Raw genomic sequence first — 17,781 nt, 5'->3', positions numbered from 1 at the left:
TCCTTACAACAACCCTGTAAGGTGGGTTAGGATGAGAGATAGTAAGTGGCCTGAGATTGCCCAGTGAACTTCATGGCTGAGCAAAGAATCTATTTTATATTTCATCTTTCATATGCAAGAATCCTCCAGCAGTTCATTCAACAGTTTAACCCCAATTTGTGGGCTTGTGAACATTTGTTAGAGAGGGGTGAGTAAGGAAACCATTCCACCAGCACCCCCCACCCAAAGGGTTGTAGTCACCACACTGTGGGAATGAAGTAGAACTAAGTTGGCTGAAGGATGTTCAGTATGCAAAGTTCTTGGCAGCCACACAATGCTCTGGACAAGCTGGCAAGCACTTTGACACTGTGGTGGTCCAACATGGTACAATTTGTACCATAAATAGATAAGTGGCTCAGGAAAGAGGAAAAAATGCTTCTCTGCATCTGGGCTGCTTTCAGAGGGAGCTATTTCCAGGTGGGATTCAATAAAGTACAGTCAAATTCAGGGTGTGCAATTGAAGATGACCTGGCACTGTTGCACGACCTACCTGCTCCCCTTTACATGTCAAAAGAACAATTTGAGGATAAAAAGGAGAGTGCAAAATAACAATTGCTTGGCACAACATCAGGGGCTTCCTTGCCTGTTTATTGAGCATTAACTATGATTTGTTTGCAGAGTGTTTAGACGACGTTGCATCAAGCAAAGGTTGTTCCCCACTTTCCCGTGCACTTTGCCATCACTTTCTTTATGCTAACAGTCGGCAGGGCCGGGAAATGGGGTATGTCTGTTGCGCAAGATTGTCCAATTGCGCACTTTGCACTCGCTGACAATCTGGAAGCACTGGATGTCATCCAAATTTTGGGTAAACAAATCACGATGATGCTCATTTGAAAGGTCTTCTGGAAGGGACCACGGTGACAACAGCTTTTTAACCCCCCCCCCCAAGGAAATCCAAATTATATGGGGGGAGCCATTTTGATGCCGGGAAACTTTTGCACGCATCACCAAGACAATCCGCCGCCCCCCCCCCCAAGCCGCTCTCCGCAAGCACCCACCGCTTTGGAGGATGGCCGCACCCCTCCCACCTGGGCTGCACACGGCCGTGAGAACCCTCCAGTGCGCAAAGCGAGGCGTGTCCGCGCCCGCCAGCCCACTGATCATCCCGCATTGCTCCGCCACGCAGGCGAGCGCCCGACCAGCCGGTTTGTCGGCGGGGGGCGGAGCCGCAGGGAGAGCGCCGTGCGCACGGGACGCGGGCAGAGGCGGAGCTCGGTCGCTTTGCACGCGGTGCCGGCGGGAAATAAAAAGCGGGGCTGACGGCACTGCGGAGCTCAGCTGCTAACCGATCAACCGGACGTCGTCTTAGCTGCTGGAGAGATCGAGCCCAGGAGAAATGGATTCTCAAGACTGTCCCTGTTCTAGTGGTGAGGAAACCTTCCTTCCTCTTTCTATTCATTCTGCTTGCTCATCCTTCTCTCCTTACATCTGGATCTCACCCGCTTTCCCTTCCGATCTACCTCTCTCCCTCTTTACCCTGCTTCTGCTGCTTGGCAAGGCGCTGATTCGGGCCACGTGGAGCGCTCTGTTTTTGACTTGGATTCTCTGCGTCCCTATCAACGAGGGACGCTCTTTCCTCTTTCTGACTCGAGGGCGAATCAGGCCGGTTGTGTTACAGGCGAGGGGAGGAGACTGACCTAAGATGATGTCCGCTGTTGCCAGGATGAGTTTGGGTCAGCCTTGTCTACCACCCTCACACACACGTCGCTTGGACTACAACTCCCATCAGCCGCCGATGGGGGTTGTAAGTCCAAAGCATCTGGAAGGGCATTAGAGAGAGGGAATCAACGTGGCGGCGGGGGAGTATGTCTTTTCCCTGCCGCCACCTCCTCCTCCTTTTATTATTATTTATTATTTATTGAATTTATATACCGCCCTATACCGGAGGTCTTTTGTTTCTTCCTTTCTGCTATATCTCCACTCTGTGCTACAATAAAATCGTTGTCAAGTGTTCAAGTTTCTGGAGGAATATTTAAGTCCTATAGAACGCTTTATTGCCCTTTTTCGATGTGTATATTAGCGGGAAGGAGAAAATTAATTGCTTCCTAAATTCTTCTAGGCTTCTGAAGGCTTCTTTGCTAAGTGTCAATGTAAATGTGTGCAGGAGATGCTAAGTTTGTAATTGTAATGGGATTCCACCCTTCCTCTTTTAGGTGGTTCATGCACCTGTGGCAACAACTGTCAGTGCAAAAACTGCAAGTGCAAGTCATGCAGAAAGAGTGAGTATGAACAGTTCCTTCCTTTCCTATGTATTTTGTTCCTGGGAGCAGCCCTTTTCTTTCCCCTTTTTTAGCACTGGAATGGCAAAAACCACAATCGGATGCAGCACATGGGAAAATTACTGTATTTACTTGAATCTAATGGTCAGCTTTTTTGGCCAAATTACATTGCGAAAAATAAGGTGTGCATTCGATTCGATGGTACATTTACATTTGTCAGCAAATACTTTTTTTGGTTTCAAGGTTCTGAAAACTGAGGTGCGCGTTAGATCCAATGGCGCATTAGACTCGAGTAGATACAGTACTTGGGACAAGAGTAGGTAGGATGGGACTAGCCCTAACTTGCATGCTGTATTAGAGAGCGAATTTTGTGGGCATAACCCTGCATGTCTGACATTCAGCAAGTTGTTACCAAGTGTGCATGAAGCACTGGTTGGCTAGTGTAACTATGACTTCATGTATGGTAGCCATGGGTCAGTTTGCAGGTTTTATTTTTATTTATTGTGCAATAATTATTGTATAGTGCTTAATAAGAACTCAAGTGGTTTACATAAAATAGCATGAATCTATTTAAAAGCAGCAATTAAAAACAGAAGATTTAAGGTAAAGTTATGTAACTATAAATATAGATAACATGAGTTTTTATTATGTACATTTAAAAAAATATTATTTGTACTTGAAGTCCATCTGGACTGAAGGGTTCCAGGGCAGGGTAGAAAAATATCACAGCTGAAAATGGGTACAAAAGTATCATTAAAACCATACAATAAAACCCCAGAGTTTATTTTTAGTGACTTGGAGTAGAATTTCCACCAGAAAAAAGAGCCAGATGTAGCAGCTGAGACTATGCAATAGCCCTGGGAGCAAATGTGAAGGATTCTCACTTCAGAAAGGGCACCTTAGCTCTTTGGATCCAACCCTGTTCTATTTTCACCACCATTTCCAGGGCTCCTTAGAATGACCTTGTTTTTCAGTAACAGACTCGCATTACAGCCACAAATCTGAAAATTCTAGCATCCTTTTCCTGCTTGTATTGCTCCATGCAAGAGCATATCTTTTTCATGGAACATAAAGCAGAGAACATCATTCAGTTGCTCCCTGTTGAAATGGCATTGCAAACTGTTTGGAGTGAAATGGTTGGCTGCTGATGCTAGTGTGGTTAAAGCATGTGCACATATATCATAATTGCTGTCCTCATCCATCTCTTATATTCTGATCCCAGCAACATTGTTGTCTGCTGGGTCCACTCCCCAGCTCTGCTAAGAGATCCTCATTGGCTGAAACCACAAAGGTAAATTTTCATTTCTGTTTCTAGGTTGCTGTACCTGTTGTCCGGTGGGCTGCAGCAAGTGTGCCCAGGGATGTATCTGCAAAGGTCCCCCTTCCACCAAATGCAGCTGCTGCAAGTGAATCTTCTCTGGCTCTCCAAGCACTGATCTGTATATTTGATTGCCAGCAGGAATGTAACCTTATTGTCCATTTATATATTTGCCTGTGCATTTTTGTAGCCTTTAGATGTGAAAATAAGCTATGTGGGAAGTAACACAAGCTATGTGGAAAATAATAAAAGCTGTATGTATATAAGAAACATTTGGAGAATGTTTTGTTGGTAGTGGTTCTTTCCTTCTTAGAGGACAGAGGCAGTGAGCCCTGAAACTCAGACTGTGAACACATAATACCTTTAAAGCACATTTCCCTCCAAAGAACCTTGGGAACTATAGTTTTTTATGGTTGCTGGCAATCGTTCTGTGAAAGTAAATTACTGTTCCCAGGTTTCTTTTGATGTTTGGGGGGGTTGCTTTAAACATTGGAAATGTGCACGACCTCTGAGCTCTACTTTATGGAGCCTTAATCATGAATCTGTTCCTGGTGAATTCCAAGTCGCTGGTGGTGAGGGGATAGCTACACTGCCCGGAGGAGGCTGGTCTGGGGAAGAATGTTTAGAAGATGCTTCTCTGAACAGCTTTTCATGCTTTCCTGGCAAAGCACAAAGTAGGCTTGTTATGCGCAACATAAATCATGCACAACACACATTTCTTCTGTCTCCCAATTAGAGTCCATTACTGTGCAACACATCCATCCCATGAGAGGGAAGGAGTTTACGTTAGCATCAGTAAAAAAGGACAGAAGACAGATTTACATAATGTTTGTATATGCTAATATGGGTGGAAATGTTACAAGTAATTGCTGTGATTTAAATGGAAATGCAGCACATATAGCTACAATCTACATAACTGAGAAGAGGTTGCCCAGCTCACCTGTGTGCATGCTTGGTCTGCTGCCCAGGCTCTAACTCAGGGGTCAGCAAACTTTTTCAGCAGGGGGCTGGTCCACTGTCCCTCAGACCTTGTGGGGGACTGGACTTTATTGGGGGGATGAACAAATTCCTATGCCCCACAAATAACTCAGAGGTGCATTTTAAATAAAAGGACACATTCTACTTATGTAAAAACGCGCTGATTCCTGGACCGTCTCCGGGCTGGATTTAGAAGATGATTGGGCTGGATATGGCCCCCGGGCCTTAGTTTGCCTACCCATGCTCTAACTGTTGATGCACATCTTGAAAATATGAAACTCTTCTCAGTTCCTTCTCCTTAACCCAAGTTTAGGTACATCCACACACCATACATTTAAAGCACTAGCTGAGACCATTGGGCATTGTAGCCCTGTGAGGGTAATGACTGTTCCTACAGTTCTGTGAGGGGAAGCCATGTGCTTTAAATGCAGAGTGTGAGCTGGCTGCCCTCTTCAAATATGGCAACTCCCATCAGCCCCAAGTGCCATAGCTAATGTTCAGGGCTGATGGGATTTGTACTTCAACAAGCATCTGGATGGGCACATTCTCCCACTACTGAAGTTTTGCACTGTTGCAGGCTACTGTCCATAATGATTCCATATTTGGAGGGGATTAGACAAGATGCTATGATAAACCCATGACCTCATTCACAGCCATATGTCTGTAGTGCTAGTGCTTGCTAGATCTTCTACAACCCCAAGATCCACCAGCCACAGCCAGATGCAAACAGCATTCACTTAGAATTAAAGGTTCCCGAGCCCAGGAATTTGTTCTGAATACTAAAACTGAACTGAACTCTTAGTCCTTCCACACAAAAATCCACACATCTATGCTCCACCTGCAGCAGCTTTCTTCATTTAAGCTATATAATTTAGAGGAGGAATCATTTTGCTATTAAACAACTGGCATTAGAAGTCCTTGCCAACGTACATCTAATCACAAGAAGAAGAGGAGTTTGGATTTGATATCCCGCTTTATCACTACCCTAAGGAGTCTCAAAGCGGCTAACATTCTCCTTTCCCTTCCTCCCCCACAACAAACACACTGTGAGGTGAGTGGGGCTGAGAGACTTCAAAGAAGTGTGACTGGCCCAAGGTCACCCAGCAGCTGCATGTGGAGGAGAGGAGACGCGAACCCGGTTCCCCAGATTACGAGACTACCACTCTTAACCACCACACCACACTGGCAATTCACAAGGTGAATTGATTAGGTCTTAAAAAACGTTTTTGGGCCAGCGGGTGCAGTTGGAATTTTGAGAAACTGCTGTGGGTACCAGTCTCAAAATGGCTGCCACGAGGGCATGGCATAGCACAAAATGGCTGCCACATCCAAAAGGGAAGAAAAAGAGACAGGACCACAAAATGGTGTGGGTGCATAATCCATCAGCCACCCACTCAGTGGGGAAAAGGTATCACCTGCTGCCATACTGAATCATTGTTTGTTGTTGTTGTTTTAAAAAAGGTGCTCCCTGCACCTCTCCCAAGTTCAGAACAGACAAGAGGGTGGGTCTCCAATGCTGCCATACAATGTAATGTAGGCATTTGGGTGGCAGGGGGGTTAATAATGTAGGAGAGGCTAAGACACTGCAAACAGGACCCAAGCAGAGAGATCATTTTATTCAAGATTTTATTTTGAGGGGATATTTACTGTGACCTTTTGTGAGCACCATACAGTATTAGGTTCTGGCAGGCACACACTGGGAATCCTTGTATTAAGCAGATTCCAACTGAACCACCTAATCCAGCTCTCCTGGCACCGAAGCCAACCCACACAGTTCCACTGTGTGTATGAACACTGAAGCCACACAAGGAACACCAGTTACACAGGTCTTTCTAATCTAGTCATTGCTGGAGGGATGTATAAATGGAGCAATTGTTAGCACCGAATCTGGGAGGTTATCTGTCTAATTTCCATATTCTATCTCATGGTCACATTCTAATGTCATAGTTCAACATGAACAAAATAATGCACTGAGGGATTACATCAGTAAAGAGGTCAGACGGAAGGAATTTAGTTATCAGTTGTTGTCATTGGATTCTGTGGAGCAGAAGAAATGATGGTTAACAGGCCAGTGGCTCCCCTTTCACCCCAAGGAATTGGTGTCAACAGGGCGAAGAGACTGTATCCAACTAAGTTTTACTCAAGAGGAGAGCCACAGGAATAAGTGTACATGACTAAGTTAGGTTCATTCATTTCAATGGATGTACTGTAAGTAGAATTTATTTATTGAAATTTTATATTCCATTTTTCACCACGTAGGTCTCAACATTAACATATACAATATACAAATTTTAAAACACCCCCCATTAAAACCTCAAGAAAACAAAAACACAAAACATGAGAAGCATTCAGGGTGCAAAGGCCTCCTGAAATGAAATTAAGCAGGTACCTGAAACTCAATAGGCATGGTGCCTGTCTAACTCCTTGTCAGAGGGAGTTCCATAGAGTTTGGCCCCAGACTCTGAAGGCACAGCTATTTGTTGACATGAGTCAGAGACGGAGCCACTAAAAGGATCCCCTGCTCCCTGATGATCTCAGTGATCAACTTGGGGTGTACGGGGAAATGTGATCCTTAAGCTACCTGGGCCCAAGTTATTCAGATCTTTGTGCACTAGAACCTTCAACTTGACCAGGTAGCAGATGGGAAGCCAGTGCAAGCCTCAGGTTCAATTCCCAGCATCCCAGGGTAAGGCTGGGGAAAATTCCTGTCTGAAGTCCTGGAGAGTCTGTCACGGAGAATGCTGCCTCTCAGGCCGCCACCATGCCAAGCCTCTGCTGATCTAAACACCTATGAGAGGGTTTGTAGGGAAGGAGGTAAGCTTTATGATATTTGGGTCCTAAGTCACACTAATGTGACCACCTTGAATTGGGCCCTGAAGTGAACTGGCAACCATGCCAGCTGTTTTAAACCAGAGCCTATGTGAGATCTACATGGAACCCCAGACATAAATCTTGTTGCATTTTGGATCAAATAAAGCTTTTTCAAGTTGTCTTCAATGGCAGCCCTGTGTAGTGTGCACTGCAACAATCCAATATTGAAGTTACCAGAGCATGGAGTAGAGTGGCCAGATCCTCTTTCCAAAAGGGGTTTCTGCTGGCAAATCAGCTGGAGCTGAGAAAAGGCACTCCTAGCCATCAAGGCCACCTGAGTCTCCAAGAGCATCCCCAAAATGAAACCCCCAGGGCAGGATGCTTCCCCACCTCCTAGACTGAGAACACTTTTTTTTTCAGGATTTAGTGTGATTCAATGAATGCCCCATGTTTGCATGTCCTGTGGCATTGATTCTGAATGTCCCTCTAATATACACCCTCCTTGCAGTTCAGTTCCTCACCTCACTCCATGTCTCTCCTCTGCTTACCAAAAGATAACCTGTACAGAATCTAAACTGGGTGGCTGGTTTCTTGTCATTGGTGAGTCAACAACATCACTTTGAGAGGAAGGGTTTTGGTTCCCTATTCACAGCCATCACCAAAAACATCTGGAAATCAATGAACTGCTTCCAGGAACACCGTGTCTTTTCTAGAGCAGTGGAGACATAAATTCCAGCTACCAGTTGTGCAATCAAATACACACACAGTACAAACCTTGCCAGCATCCGAGCAAAATAAAGTCAGCATTTGTGAGTAAACATTCACAAAATGAATGAATGGTACTGGCAGGGTTCTCATTTGTTGGGGCCTGAGAGCAAGCACCTTGGAAACAAAACAAGTGCTAACATTTGCTGGAACGTTTGTGTCAACATATAAGGCCAACACATTTCTCGGCCAGAAAGTGTTGCTACAATTGGGGCAAAAAGGCAGACCACCCAAAACGTGCTTGATCCAACTCACCTAGAAAAGGATATTGCAGAGATAGACAAGGCTAAGAAAAAGGCAACCAACATGACCAAGGGACTGGAGAAATTCTCCTGGGGGGGGGGGGAGATTGCCTCATTTGCGACTTTTTAATTTAGCAAGGGAAAGTAAGGTACATAAGATTATGGAGAAAGCAGACCCCCACGTTGCAAAAATGCATTTAAAAAGAAGAATCAACAAATAAAAGGCAAGTTGAAAACCTAAAACTAAGGACTAAAAACAGTTCTGACTACAAATTGTATCTAAAATGCCTGGGAGAAATGGGGAAGTGTTAACCAGATTCAGAAAATCTTCAGCTGTTGCCAAATGTTTCTCCTTAGGGACAGCATTCCATAATCAGGGATCACCACAGAAAAGTAATGAAAAAGGGTGGGTGGGTCACCCTTGCAAATGTTACACAAATATACACACTTATACCCATATGTAGTGGAGACTGGTGCTCATTGTGGGTGGTAGGGCAGGAGGCAGGGAAGCCAAAGGCAGCTGGAGATGCTGTGTACACACCAGACGTGTAATGTACTTTGCTTCCCCCAGTGGATCCTGGGAACTGTAGCTTATTCCTCAGAGTAAGGAGAGGGGGGTAATATGTGTTTATATAATGTGTACACAACCATTGACAAGCAGAGCTAACCAGTTCTAGCTTTGTCCTCATCTTCCTCCTTGCTAAGTTTCACTCAGACACAACTGAGACTAAGAAGGAGGAAGCAGAGAGCCAAGAAGACCACCCCTTGGCCTGGTTGTAAGGCGGCAGGCAGGTGGGCTTGAGGCTGCAGGGGCAGAGCCCTGTTTGCCCTAAATAGATCAGTTTCCACTTCAGCCTTCTTCAGATGTTTTGCCCTCCAGATGTTTTGGATTGCAATCCCCACCAGACCCAACCAGCCATTGCTGGTGGAACATGTAGTCTGGAGGGCACCAGGAAGAGGAAGACTCTTCTAAAGGTTCCACAGCGGCAAGATGGGGAAGAACCCCCCTCCCCCCCACAAACAAACAAACAAACAAACAAACAAACAAACAGATAATTTCATCCCTCAGGCTGGAGCAACTCCTTTCAAGCAGCTTGACTGTATCTTCTTGGTTCTATCATGGCAGCCCTCTCTCCCAAGACCTGGCACAAATTGACAACACCAGTGTTGAAGTGTGAACTGCAGTAGTGTATCATCATTATGACATAATTATAATTCTCTCTCTCTCTCTCTCCCTTTCAAATCACTCAACAGAAACCCCTTGTGATGCAACATGAACCCTTCAGGGCAGGTAGGACAGTTTAACTTCATTGTCTGCTCCCTCCTCCCACGTTCCACCTTAAGATGATGACTTAATGCAGACTCCAGGCATCACTATCAGTGAGTGTGCTTTTTTTCAGCCCTGCTGCATTTAACATCTAGCCTCATGATGTGTTCCAGAGAATACAGAAGCTTGCTCACTGTTACTGTTTTGTGGTACTTTGGCTGGTGTCATAAGTCCTACAATCCCTGTTTGGCCGTGAAGCTCACTGGGCAACCCTAAGCCAGTCACCATCTCTACCTACCCTCCTAGCTTCCACGGTTGTTGTGAGAATAACATTGGGAGATGGCACTGAACTATAAATTCATTAAAGTATAAAATAATAAAATACAGAACAAATGGCTCATGCTGAATCAAATTGTCTAAGAATGGCAAAAAAGGAAATATTTTCATCAGGAGATGGAATGTCAAAACTGTCTGATTTAAATGCAGTTCATTAATAATTAAAAAGGAAAGAAAGAAAAGAAAAATTAATAAAAATGTGGATTTTGGAATTCACCTTTGCTATGTAAGTTTTTGCTTAATCCCATCAGCACGAACCTTTGCAACACAATCATATTTCTCAGGAACTGCCCCCCTCACTTTTACTTCTCTTTCCCTTTGGTCACACAATGGCTGACTCACCCTTGAGTCAGCATTAAACATGTTCCCAGATAAAACTACTGCACTGCACCCGGAAGGAGTTTGCACATGGCACTAGATATGTTTGTACTGCCATGTGTTGGGGCCGAGGGAACTGTGTTTGCACACAGCACAGGAGACTGAGCAAGAGGAGCAGTGCCTGCTTTGAATGGGGTGCAGAGGAAAATGCAAATGAAAGGCATACCGTGTGTACAGGACTCAGTGTGCTTTGTTCAAAAAGTTCAGTGACAGAAGTCTGTTTCTTCTCCAAAATAGAAACCTCAGTCATTTCCAGTTCTTGTTCTCTGTGTGGATGGGTGTGCGTACACAGTGATCTAACATGATTACTAGATTCACCCCACACAACAGCAAGCAACCCTAAAGATATCAGATTTATTATTGCGACCTGTAGCGCTGTCAAGGCAGAACTTTGGGGCAGTAGTCCAGGGCCCCCCATTCAGAAGAATAAGCCCCCAAATGCAGCAGGGCTGAATTAGGAAGCAAATGAAATAATGCACAGTACCATTTAGTCATGCTGGCCACATGACCCGGAAGCTGTACACCGGCTCCCTCGGCCAATAAAGCGAGATGAGCGCCGCAACCCCAGAGTCAGCCACGACCGGACCTAACGGTCAGGGGTCCCTTTACCTTTACTACCATTTAGAAAGTTGTGCCCCAAGGCCATTGTGCCTTCCAAAGTCAGAAACTGCTGTTGCAGGGCAAGAGAAAGCCTAATGTTGAATACTCCTGTAAAAAACAAAACAAAACAAAACACCCTTGCATTTTACAACATAGATGTATAGGAACATAAGATCAGCCCAGTGGCATATCTAATTCAGCATCCTGATCTCACAGTGGCCAATTATATGCCTCTGGGAAGCCCACAAACAGGACCTCGAACAGTGGAGGGAGAATACAACCGTTGTGTCACTAGCAGCCACACACAGCCTTACCCTCCATGAATTTGACCAATCCTTATTCAAAGCTAAATGGGTGGGTGTCACTACATCTTGCTGGAGGCAAATTGCCCGTTTTTGAAACTTTCCTAGCTCTACAATGTCGTTCTAGAATCATAGACCTGTAGAGTTGGAAGGTACACCGAAGGTCATCTAGTCCAACCCCGTATAATGCAGGAATCTCAACCTTTTTGAGGTCAGGTGTTAGTCTTAAAGGTGGCAGAGGACTCTGGTTTTAGCATAACTGAGAAACGGAGCCACCAACCTGGAACTGTAATCTCCTGGTGTCATTACCCCCGTTTTACAAATGGACAACTGAGGCTAAAGATTCCTTCCTTGACAAGGTTCATGGCTGAACAGCTTAAGAAAATGAAAAGTGGGATTCAAACGCCCTTTTCGATCCCCAGATGTGTAGCTAAATAATGAGGTGGAAACTACTCTTTACGGTGTTCAGAAGCCATTACTTGTTACTACTTCAGCTGTCACAGCACTGAGTCCCACAATTGTAAACAGGTCTCAGGATCCAGCCCTCCTGAGTTCAGATTAATCCCCTGCTGGGAAGGGATGCCCTAAATAAAATGAAGCAGCTCAGCTATACTTTAAATGCACAGGGTAACGAAGAAATAGAGCTTACTTTCCCCCTTCCAATCACTTTTTTCATTTTGCGCGGCGTCTTTTAATATTGAAAGCTTCAGTACTGGGACCGTTTTCTCACTTGCATTTATGTGGGCTCCTTTTTGCGTTGGTGACCATGTTCTTGGATACCCCATAAGGGAAAAAGGGCATATTTTGTTTACAACAACCACAATCTCTTTTTAATGCTTTAAATAACGAAATCCATTTCAGATCCACACAAGTAAACATGGACATGCTCTTCCAACGGGAAGAGAAAATGACCCGTCACTGAATTTCCCTCTCACTGCAAGTTTCCCCCTCCTTGCAAAATCTTCCATGCGCCGCCCCCGCCTGGAAGCGGTCGATTTTTGCACGCGGAGCCGACGGCTCGATCGTGCAATGCTTCAGGGAAAGAGAGACTACTTTTTGCACGCAGCTCCATAAGTGGAGGGGAGGAGAGGCTGGACCTTTGGCAAGGGCGCCGATTACGAAATGTGCGCACGGGGCCGCGCGGGGGCCGCCTTCCTTTGCACGCGGCGCTGCGTGGGTTTCGCTTTTGCACCCCTCGCCGCCTCTGCCCGTCGTCCGGAGCCGGTCCGTGCGCAGGAAAGGGGCGGGCGCTTTGCACTCGCCGCGCCTGCCTTCCGGCTGCTTATAAATATGCCGGCAGAGGCTGCCCTCAGGCCACACATCTCCTTCTTGCCTCGATTAATCCTCCGATCTCTGTGATCACTCCTGCAACTGCGATGGATCCTCAGGACTGCGTCTGCGCCACTGGTGAGTCTTCATTCCACTTGGTCGACTGCTTTAGAAAGAGCCAGGGATCGGTGGCTCAAAGAGCGCGCTCTGCACCCAGACGGTCCCAGGTTCCATCCCTGGTCTCAGACTTTTGTCTGAACCTCTGCAGAGCTGCTGCTGGGCCTGGTAGGTGAGTTGGAGCAGGTTCCCCCCAGCCTTCTGTCTTCCAGATGTGTTGGACAACAACACCCATAATCCCCGACGGATGGGCTGTGTTGGCCGGGATTGATGGGAGTCAGTCCCAACAGCATCTGGAGGGTACGGGGTGGCAGAAGGCTGAAGCAGAGGGACAAGCTGCCCGGCTAGGGAAAATGGACCTTCGTGGGGGCAGTTCTGCAGAATGAGCACAAAGGATCCCAAATGCTGCAGTGCCCTGGGCTTAGCACACATTGCCGTCTAAAGAGAGCAGGGGGTGGGTGGAGGCGGAGTCTGCAATAAGGGTTACTTCCTATACTCTTCTATAGCTTGCATGGGACGGACGGACCACAGGGGAAGTTTTTAATGGGTGCGATCCTCAAGCAGCTTTACTACACAAGTATTTATTTCTAAGTAAATAGGCTTAGGATTGTGGTGTAGCACCCATTTTTATTGTGAGTCCTGCTTTCAACAGCGCTTTTAAGATACAGTAATCAGTTTTAGCCACTAACATCTACAGGCCTACAATTGCCATGCTTACTGATGCAGGTGTGATTATGTATTTGAGCAGGCCCTTCCTTCCTCTGTTCAGTCTCCTTACAGCATCCACAAAATCATATTGAGCAAAAATGTGATTTCCTTGCTCCTCAGATGCCTGCTTTGGCAGTGCTGTTCTCCTTGAAAGTACTCTGATGCTCTAAAGCTAGTCACTTCTGCACTTGAATGTTACTACAGTGGTACCTCGGGTTACATATGCTTCAGGTTACATACGCTTCAGGTTACAGACTCCGCTAACCCAGAAATAGTACCTTGGGTTAAGAACTTTGCTTCAGGATGAGAACAGAAATCGTGCTCCGGCGGCAGCGGGAGGCCCCATTAGCTAAAGTGGTGCTTCAGGTTAAGAACAGTTTCAGGTTAAGAACGGACCTCCGGAACGAATTAAGTACTTAACCCGAGGTACCACTGTACTATGAACAAAAAAGTATTGCAGATCTCTGGGAATCTGTGACCCTGGAGATTCTTGCTTACAGTTGTCCCAATGCATTCACTAATTGGGTAAATAGTGGGATGCTTAGTAACTAACTTGTTTAGTTACTCTGTGATCTCTGTTCAGATTCTCAGAACTTCAGTCTTTCTACACTTTAGAACTGGCTCTAGTGCTTGATCCAAGCTAGTGGTACTATTCCCTGTCACAAAGCAGTCCCACTTAAGAAAGAAGCCCACAGTATAAACACTGGGAACTTACCCTTTTTGGCTTCTGGGTCCTGGAACCATCCCAAAGCATTCTCATTAAACTTAGGAGCTTTGCCTCCAATTTACTTCTGAATTTTATTCTTCCTTCCTATAGCCATAGATGGCAATTTGGCAAACTTGTATTGCTTCTATTTTTATTAACGAGAAGGAGTAGTCTATATGCAGCCCTATAGCCATTGGTTTCAGTGGCTTCAGTGCAAGCATATATTTCTGTTTAAAGGGACGAAGGGTGGAGTTTTATTTTAATTTAACTCAGTGGCATGTATATTTCTCCCCCTTCCAGGTGGCTCTTGTTCCTGTGCCGGCTCCTGCAAATGCAAAAATTGCAAATGCACTTCATGCAAAAAAAGTGAGTATCTCTTTGTGAACCCAATAAAAGTTCCATGAATCAGAAGGAGCTGGTTAAAACCTAGAAGCTAAGAGTTTTGCAGGTAAATTCAGACTGTGTTTAAAGCATATGGCTTCTCCCCCCTCCCCAAGAATCCTGGGAGTGGTAGTTTGTTAAGGGTGCTGGGAACCACAGCGCTGAAAGGTAATCTACAGTTTCCAGGATACTGGGGAGCAGCCATGTGCTCTAAATGAATGGTGTTGGCTGCTGATCTCACACAGGAACTTGCAATGCAGTCCTAGCATATGTACTTGAGAGTGATTCTCACTGAACTATTTGGGACTTGATTCTGACAAAATATACATAGGATTGGACATAATGTTCTCCCTTATAAGCCTCCTTTCCAAGGCTTGTCCTTTCACAAGGTTAAGTTCTATTCTTGAACAAATTCATTAAAAGTTAACATCTCTTGGTATTAATTTAGAATTTAGGGAAACCTAAACTTGAACTTTTGTATTTCTCTCACCATACCCAGTGCAAATCATGCCAGGCTTATTAAATACCCAGCATCAGGGGAAATGAAATAGAGAAAGTTCCCCTTGTTGGCTGACAACTACTTGACGCAAGGAGTCATGAAAGCTTTTGTAAACTGGAAGAATTGGTTTTCCTCTCATATTTTTTTTGAAGCTGTTGATCTGCCAAAAGTGACTTCAGATTTTGGGCTAGTTACGTTTGTATCTGTATTTGCTGTGCAGTCATTGTACCCCTTATACAAGCTGATGGCACCTTAACCACTTTTCCTTCTTCCTTATTGTGCTTGAGACATTTCACTATCCCTCTTAATTTGTTATAATGCCAGCCACTTAAATTACTAAAGGTCATTAATCTCTTTGGCACGCTAAACATCCAATGTCATTTTTTGCCCCTCTCTTTCAGGCTGCTGCTCCTGTTGCCCGGCTGGATGCGCCAAATGTGCCAAGAGTTGTGTCTGCAAAGAGCCACTGTCGGATAAATGCAGCTGCTGCACCTAAAAATGCAGTTTGAAAAAAGGAGACAATTTTCCTATTTTGTAATTGCTCTTTCATACAGATAAAAGGAAGAAACATGTTTTCAGAAAAATAAAAGTATTTTAAACTTGACAACTTTGAACTGTGTTGGCTGAATGTGGTCTGTATAGCCTTTTTAAAGGCTAACGGGAGCCTGTAACGCAAGTCTGCAGACTTTCCAATCGTTTGAAACCAGATGACAAACATGAAAACGACTGAAATGAACCTTTTGTAGTTAAACCACCACAAACATGCTCCAAATTGGGTGCATTTTATCCATGGTACTAAGTAGGCTTTTGACAACCCCAAATCCCTATATCTAAAGTAGTATATTGGAGCTTTCCCTAACTGCCAGCAAAGCAGGACCAGAAGACTCCAGGAGGTCCATAGAAGTTAAAAAAAGCATGGTAGATGTGCCTTTCTCCCATTTACTCTGAATAGTTTTTCCTGGTGAAATACTCCTTTCTTTTGAAACTCCCTAGGTCTGCAGGACCACTGTCTGCTTTTTGAGCCTTTGGGCTACTTCAAGTCTGTGTACAGTTGCAATATGCCAATCGAGCAGGTGAAATTCCTAACACTAAGAATAAATATAGCTTGGAGGACCCCATCATAAGAAAATCTCCTGCAGGGCAGAATATGCATGTATTTACCCACCCTCTCTCACTGGAACAGCAAAGGTGCTCCTCCTCCCTTGTCATTGTACTTGAGACATTTCATTATCCAAGTAGGAGAAACATGGTCAAGTTTGCCCTTTGGGAAAGAAGTTCCTTGCTGGATACCGCATTTGTATAAAGGTCTCTGCTTGCTTGCTTCTGGTATCTTAGCAGACCACTATCAACACAATGCTGCTTAGTTCGGTGCTAGTTTCCAAAACACAAAAGTTACCATTAAAGCTGAGTAAGGAGCTGAACAGAGAGAAACAGGCTGCTTTATGCCACAGCTTCTGGTACAGGATTTGGCTTTCAATGTCTTCTACTCTACCAACACTGACTGGTAGCTCTGAAGGGAATAGGTGCCTCCTAGCTACTCTCAGTATCCTTAGCAATGACAGTTTTCAGGAATCTATGGGGGAAGGCAAGACTGTGCAACTCAGCTTGCCAAGAAAGGTTTGCTTGGAGCTTAGATGGTAAGGGACCTCCAGATTCCCAGACTAGTCTTGTATCTTTTTATCTCTGCTGGCTTTCCTGTATCCTTTCAGGTTTAGACTGATGCATCTTAGCTTGTATATCCTATTTGCCACTTCCTCCTCCTCACACTTTCTCTGGACCTTGAGGCCTGCGGTCATCTTGAATCTTGCCTTCTGAGAACAAAGGTGTGAGCAAGTGTGTTGCAGCCAAGGATTCATTGAACTGCAGTTGACTTCTGCAGCTGTATATGCTAACAAAATAGATGGGGCAGATGTGACCTTATATAGAGATGCACCTGAGAATCCTTTCTGCACCAAATGAGTTTCATCTTACCCTGAGAAGGGGAAGTCGGCACCTGTTCTCAGGAGAACAGGTGGAAACTGGACCAGATGAATGTGGGATGGGTCTGTGTTTGTGCCAAAGGCTCCACAGGCTAGGAAACCTGTTTCAGAAAGAGGATTGAAAACTGAGCTAGAGGCCCACAGGAGAAGCCTGAGGGGACTGGGAAGCGAGCTAGTAGACAGTTTGGCTGGAGAAAAAGGAGACAGTCAGACAGAGAGACAGCTTCCCTTAGGAAAAGGTGAGTCCTCAGCAAACCAGCCTTGTGTAGATTAAAAGATTAGATCATCAGCTTGCAGGTCAGAGCCTGTTCATTTCACTCCCTTGTAGTGCGTAGTATATTTTAGCGCTTTCTAGAATAAATCATGAATAACAGTGATAGAAGCACCTGCTGCAGGTGTGTGACCCAGGAGGCCCGAAACTGAGCTCACAAACAGGGCATGGGGCAAACACTGAAACAGAGATCTCCATATTGTGAGGGAGTGGGAAAATGTAGCCTTTTCCCTGTTGTTCCCCATCTGTGGCCCCCCTTCCTCCAAGGTAGCCAGGGAGGTGGCTTATAACCCAATCCGGTATGTATGTGAGAGAAACTCATTGTTGGGTCAGGTTTGTTTGGAAGACTTGCTGCTTGTTTCAATGGGGCTTACTCCTAAGTGTTCATCACTACTCTGTTTTCAGTGCTTATAAAATCCCTTTTTTGACAAGCCTTTTCTGTGGAGATTTTTTTTATCCCAGTTTGAATCTGTATCAGACTTTTGAAATGGTTTTACTTTGGATTTTTTTATTGTTAAATCACTTCAGGATGTTTCACGGAAAGCAGTTAATGAATGAAAAGAATAAAACATGGGCAGAATATCAGAACTGATATA

General features: G+C 45.0%; 1 protein-coding gene and 2 long non-coding RNA genes across 3 annotated transcripts; all 3 read left to right on the top strand.

Moving 5' to 3' along the window:
* Window positions 1–1,412: 1,412 nt before the first annotated feature.
* Window positions 1,413–1,990, top strand: LOC308483822. The gene is made up of 2 exons (XR_013989809.1): window positions 1,413–1,780; window positions 1,818–1,990. It is a non-coding gene; the product is annotated as an uncharacterized lncRNA (long non-coding RNA).
* Window positions 1,991–5,763: 3,773 nt separating this feature from the next.
* On the top strand, window positions 5,764–11,007 carry LOC308483823. Its single transcript, XR_013989810.1, has 3 exons — window positions 5,764–5,962; window positions 9,627–9,663; window positions 9,773–11,007. It is a non-coding gene; the product is annotated as an uncharacterized lncRNA (long non-coding RNA).
* A 1,496-nt stretch (window positions 11,008–12,503) lies between these two features.
* On the top strand, window positions 12,504–15,542 carry LOC308483821 (metallothionein). The gene is made up of 3 exons (XM_081018042.1): window positions 12,504–12,662; window positions 14,356–14,421; window positions 15,337–15,542. The coding sequence occupies exons 1-3, from the start codon at window positions 12,632–12,634 to the stop codon at window positions 15,429–15,431; spliced, it is 192 nt and encodes a 63-aa protein (XP_080874168.1). The 5' UTR covers window positions 12,504–12,631; the 3' UTR covers window positions 15,432–15,542.
* Window positions 15,543–17,781: the final 2,239 nt, after the last annotated feature.

The sequence above is a fragment of the Podarcis pityusensis genome, assembly GCF_964106645.2.
Source record: "Podarcis pityusensis genome assembly, chromosome: 8".
In the NCBI taxonomy this organism is placed as follows: domain Eukaryota; kingdom Metazoa; phylum Chordata; class Lepidosauria; order Squamata; family Lacertidae; genus Podarcis; species Podarcis pityusensis.
Note: the sequence above shows the minus strand (reverse complement) of the source record. Positions and strands in the feature narration are given on the sequence as shown.